The 5,473-nt window shown below is 50.2% G+C and overlaps 2 protein-coding genes across 2 annotated transcripts; one reads left to right on the forward strand and one right to left on the reverse strand.

Moving 5' to 3' along the window:
- Positions 1-1,687: 1,687 nt before the first annotated feature.
- PV07_12717 (uncharacterized protein) lies at positions 1,688-3,398 on the forward strand. The gene has a single exon (XM_016400272.1). The coding sequence runs from the start codon at positions 1,749-1,751 to the stop codon at positions 2,844-2,846; it is 1,098 nt and encodes a 365-aa protein (XP_016242081.1). The 5' UTR covers positions 1,688-1,748; the 3' UTR covers positions 2,847-3,398.
- A 245-nt stretch (positions 3,399-3,643) lies between these two features.
- PV07_12718 (uncharacterized protein) lies at positions 3,644-4,987 on the reverse strand (the record flags this gene model as incomplete). Its single annotated transcript, XM_016400273.1, has 1 exon — positions 3,644-4,987. A coding segment is annotated over one exon (633 nt), but the record flags the coding sequence as incomplete, so codon positions are not given.
- Positions 4,988-5,473: the final 486 nt, after the last annotated feature.

Consider the following 5,473-nt stretch of genomic DNA (forward strand, 5'->3'; position numbering starts at 1 on the left):
AACGCACGAATCCGAGGAGATTCTGAAGTTTTGTTTCGAGAACAACATCATTCTGTGCCGACTTCCGTCCCATACTTCGCACAAGCTCCAACCGTGCGACCTCACCGTTTTTAGTTCCCTCAAAAGTGCTTATCGTGAAAAGGTCGAGAACTTGTATCGTGGCGGTGCTAACACTGTAGGCAAGCAGCACTTCACCCTGCTTTACAGCCGGGGACGCGACGAAGCCTTCACGCCGCGGAACATCAAGTCCGCTTAGTCCAAGGCGGGCCTCCATCCGTTCATTCGGGACCGAGTGCTCAATCATATCCAAGAAGCACCAGCTATGGAACCCGGTCCTCGGACACGGACCGTGAATGTAGAACTTCCATCGCCGAATTACCTACTGACCACCCCTACCACTTCTGAGGGTGTTACATTGCTGAGCAAGAAACTGGAACAGGATATCGGTGATCTTGACAGCCCGGTCAAACGACGATTTGCCAAGTTCCGCAATGCCGTTCAAAAGTCGCGTGCTGACTGTGCGCTCCTCCGGGCAGAGAACAAGAACTTGTTCGAGCAAAACAATGAAAAAAAGACGCGATCATCGATTAGGTCCACAGTTGTCGGAAGGGCCAAAATCATGACTTACGATGACATTTTGGCAGCCCGAAACAAGCGTGCAGCGCCGGAATCTGGCATCGCCGGCCGAGCCAGAAAATCTGCCAAACGTCAAAAAAAGGGTCCCGGCCCTCCCAAGACTCCTAAACCCTCGTCAGACGCTCCTTCCAATCCCAAGGAATTCGACAAAGACATGTCCGAGGTTGAGTCCAGGGGCTTGGAAAGTTATTGTTCTGTTTTGCAGTTCTAATTGTCCATTCAACCTCCTGTCAACAGTGTCTTGTTCTGCAAACTCGGCTTCCATGATTTCACCACAAGGATATTGAATGACAAAAGGTGAAATGTGTTCGGCGATCGATATTTTATTGTGGCTAATCGTCGACAGGCAAGGAGCTAGACACTGGGAGCTGCAGAAGAGAGGATGGATTCGCTCTGATAATTTCCAACCAGTTTTGTTCTCTCCCCGTCAATGCCCGTATCTAGTGCTGGAAAGGTGAATGGAGTCAACCTTCATAGTTCACGATGAAAAGTCGCTTCCCATTTCTTGGAGCGTAGTGCTCTTGGGGCTTGTTTTGGTATCCTGCATTTACTCATAACAATTTCTGACAATTTTTCTTGCGCAAGGTTTTGTCTGCACACCATCTGTTCTAGCATCTATCCTCAAATCGCATACAGTATTTTAGCACCATAATATTCCCTCGCAAAAAGTGATGCAGATCGATTGTAGGGAGAACGAGTGAGGGAAAGCATTTTGTCATCTTGAGGAGACCGTCGTGCCTGGGTCATCAAATCTCCCGAATGCTGAGTTGACAGTGTGGATTGGGATGGAAAGTAGAATACCAGGGCGAATCAGGAAGCTGCCATAGCTCTTTCACACTGCCAACACCTTGAACATATTGCACAATGTCGAAAGGACCAAAGGATGAGCTACCGGTGCTTATGTTCCAGACGCAATTTCAGGTTTTCAAGAGCAGCCCAGCCGCGCCATGCCGGAAATAATGCGCCAAGAACAACCTGCTCACGTGATCGGTGATGCCTTCTCTGTTCATAAGGCGCATGCGCAAAAACAATATTCTCAATCTTCCGTCTACACCAGCCGCCCTTGAGATCGCGCCGACGGTTACGCATACTGCGTATAGCATCGAGCCAAGATGGAAGACTCCTCGAATCTAGATTTCGACCCGGAAGAGTACCGGCAACTCGAGGAGGAGGGGTGGTTTTACTCCGAGTCTCCTCAACCCGATTCCGTGTCAACTACCACGCCGTCAACCCTACAAGATCTGCCGACGTGTCCAACTAACCAGCTTCCAAGTTCCTACCATAAACCCGACCATCGACCAAAGGCTAACACAGCCACATACCGGCGACAACAGCCCATGGGAGGAAACAGACACATAACCATGACCGAACTGTTCTGGCAACAACTTTGGAAGCGGCTACAGGGGGAATTGAGCGCAATGATACAGAAAGAACAGATGGTCACGTGGAAACGGCTCCGTGAACTGGAAATCGCGTTGCCACAAATTATCACGAAGGTGGCAGCATTCTCCGAGCTGCCTACGGGAACATCCAATACTTCCGTCAACACCTTAGCGAAAAAGGCCATAATATCGGTGATCGACAAGGCTGTCGCCCTCCCACGTGACGAAAATTATCACCGCGTCCTTGTTTCCGATTTTCAACTGCCCTCCGATCAACTCCTCAAAGAGCTTACCACGCACCAAGCCACTCTATCAATCACCTCATCCTCTCCTACCACCGACACCCTCAACTTGCTCCACAAAGAGATGATTCCCGGTGGCAGCACTCAGTCATTTATCGACGTCCTTAGTGTCAAACTTCCTGAGCTTCAGGAAGAACTTCACCGGCGCAACGAGGAAGAACGACGCAATCGAGAAGAAGAACAGCTCAGACATCGGGAGAAGGAGCGACTCCACCGCGAGGCTCTAGAACGACAGCGTGTAGAGGAGGAAACAAGGCGCCAACAATGGGAGAAAGAGGTAACAGGTGCCATCGATTCATTATCTCCTGGCAAAGTCGAGACGCTCCTCGGACAACAAGAGTTTGCCTCGGATGCACCTCTGTTACGGCGATTGTTGGATCGGGCTGACACCCTAGCTTCAAAGCACCAGAGAGAAGAAAGTGCTCAAAGAGATGCTGGTCTTCGAAAAACGTTCTTTACTCCGAGAGCTCAGCAGTCCGTAGTAGCGCTCCGGAGTGCGCTACGGACAGTCAGTGGCACACGATAGTATATATGGATGATTGCAGAGGCATCGAAGAGCAAATTCCGTCTACCATAAAGTCGGCTCCATGCTCTTCGTAACGGGAGTGGCGGAGGCTGCTGTAACTGATGATCGTCTCATCTCGCAAATGAACTTGGTGCCACTGGATATGAACGGAGCCGGTAATAAGGGATGCTGGAACAATCTGGACACGGCCGCGTGGTTAACCAGTTGCCTTTTACAGAAACTGTCGACTTTGCTCCGGTCCGAAACCGAGGCAGCCATGCTAGCACACAAAGGTCATCTAGCCTTGCTACCTAGACCAACGTCGGCATATGCCCGGACGGATCATTGACGACGCGGGTCAAGTTCAAGCCGCAGTCAGCGATGATTGGAATACAGGGGAGATCGACAATGGGAAAAGGATGTTTTGGTTGTGGACAGGTGGAGCATCCCGGACCAAGTTGTCCGAATGTCTCTGTTTCTATCGATGACTGCATCTCCGTGACCATCATGTTCTGTAGCCTGTGTCTGTAGAAAGATAATACCACTGACGGCTGCCTGGAAATTTGTTTCGCTAGAGCTCTAGATCTTTGGCAAAGTATCCTCGAGCTGCTCTGCGCTCTCGGGAAGACATTTCTAAAAGGTAAACACCCGCTTATTCTTCAGGATATTTGTCAAGTAACCGGCGGAACTGACCACTTTAGCTGTCAATGGTAAGTCACTGATCATTGAAGATCTTCCTCAAACATACGGTGGTGTGATCACGCTGTTGAAGACACAAATTTAAAATGGTCTCAACACCCTGGAAAGCCTCGACATTGAAGAATCGGCCGAGACCGACAGTGAAGAGGAGGAGGTGGAGGAGGAGGAGGACAAAGACCCAGCGACAAAATCGAGCCCTTCCTACGTGATTTCCAAGCCCAAACTAAACTACTGATGGATGTCTGTCCGGCTCTCGAGCAGATACATGCGATGGCCTGCACATCAACTCAGACGGCCACGACGAACAGAAGCTGTCCCGGTTCTTCCCCCATATCCAGACGCTCGACCAGAAGTGGCCTGCGTCCCAAACCCCATAAACAGCCGGTCGGGATTCTGCGGTCGCGGACCCATCCTCGAACCCCTCGCGCGCCAGAACATCGAAGACCGCCTGTTTCGCGAAGGGGGGAAGTGGAGGAAACAAATCGTGAAATCAGGGCATCGAAGTTTGGCAAATTAACTAGAGTAACTCCAAATTATTCGCCCAAGATTGGGAAGGATGTTCATTGTGATGAGACAAGATGTGTCTGGTCTTTTTTCGTAATGCAGGCCGTTTCGGGAATGTGAGTTATTGGCTCTGCAGTTTCCGCCGAGGGTAAACAAACTGAGAGGCTGAGTTTTGCGAGAAGGCAGTGGTGTCCGAGAATCAGATCTGGCAAAACGACAGCCCTGACAAATTGTTGTCGCCGGTGACGCCAATGATTTCGTATGGTGTGGATTGGTTTTGGAGAATGGGTTCTAAGCCGTGTTCTCGGATGAAAGAAGGGTGCGACTTAGACCTCAAAAAGCTTCCCATCTTTAGCGCGACATGTATCGGAGAGGCGGATCTGCCTGTAGTAATAGGGGTTGACCGGTTTTTTAGCCGGAGTGTGGTGTTCGCCAACGCGCTGGATCCAGTAGACTTTATTCCCAGGTCTCTCATCGGGGGGCCCCATGACGGTGTCCTCTTCCTCAAGTAATATGTATGTTGCAATGGATGAGGTATCCACTTCCTCGAGGTTCCAATCCAAGGTCTCGTTGACCGCCTTCGACAATGCTTGCTCGTCATAGATATCGCCTCCTTCCATCACTAGCACAAAACCAGCAGGTGTCAAAAGATAACGCCATACTCCATATGCATCAGCTACGATGTACATCCCTTCCGCGGTCCGGAAGCTGTCAGGAACAGGAGAATTTGCAAAGACATTCGTTGGCGATGATGTTTTGCTTCCCCGGCTGACGAAAGCGTTCCCGATGAAAAGGTACATTTCCCTGTATTCGGCTAGAAACCTGTCATCTCGATTCAGTCGCAGGAGATTATGTGGTCGTGGATATGTGTCAGGTTTGCCTTCGTTGCCCATCGCTGATTCTATCCGTTTGATTGAACTTAGGAGGGGTAAATGAGTACTGACGTACGGTATGTGCGGTGAGGCGAATTAGACAATTCCAAGTGAGGCAGAGCGCAGCCTAACTTTATACTCCCGAACTTACTGCGCCACAGCCCGTGACCAAGTGGCTGTGCTTCTGCCAAGGATAACTAGCCCATAACTGGCGCCGTATGAATTTGTAAAGCAGTGTGCTAAATATCATGTAATATCTTGGCACTGTATTGGCGTTTCAACCCCACCTCTCCAAAGTACCTTCCGGCATCTATTTATCCCTGGAAAGGCTTCACCAGCCTTTATTTCGTTCGCAGAAAGTATGCTCAGATATAAACTCTAGTTGTCTCATTCGATTCCTTGAATCCAGAAGAGCCGGATGCCAAGGCTTTGACTATCATGGCAGAGCATGGTGACAACAAGTCCAGCTAGGACCAGCCTTCAATGCCGCTGGACAACATGCTGTGTCCCGCCTCCAATAACCAGATGAACCACGAGGATGGGGGAGACAATCAATCACGGGCTGAGAGAGCT

Source organism: Cladophialophora immunda (assembly GCF_000835495.1).
Source record: "Cladophialophora immunda strain CBS 83496 unplaced genomic scaffold supercont1.82, whole genome shotgun sequence".
Taxonomy (NCBI): Eukaryota; Fungi; Ascomycota; class Eurotiomycetes; order Chaetothyriales; family Herpotrichiellaceae; genus Cladophialophora; species Cladophialophora immunda.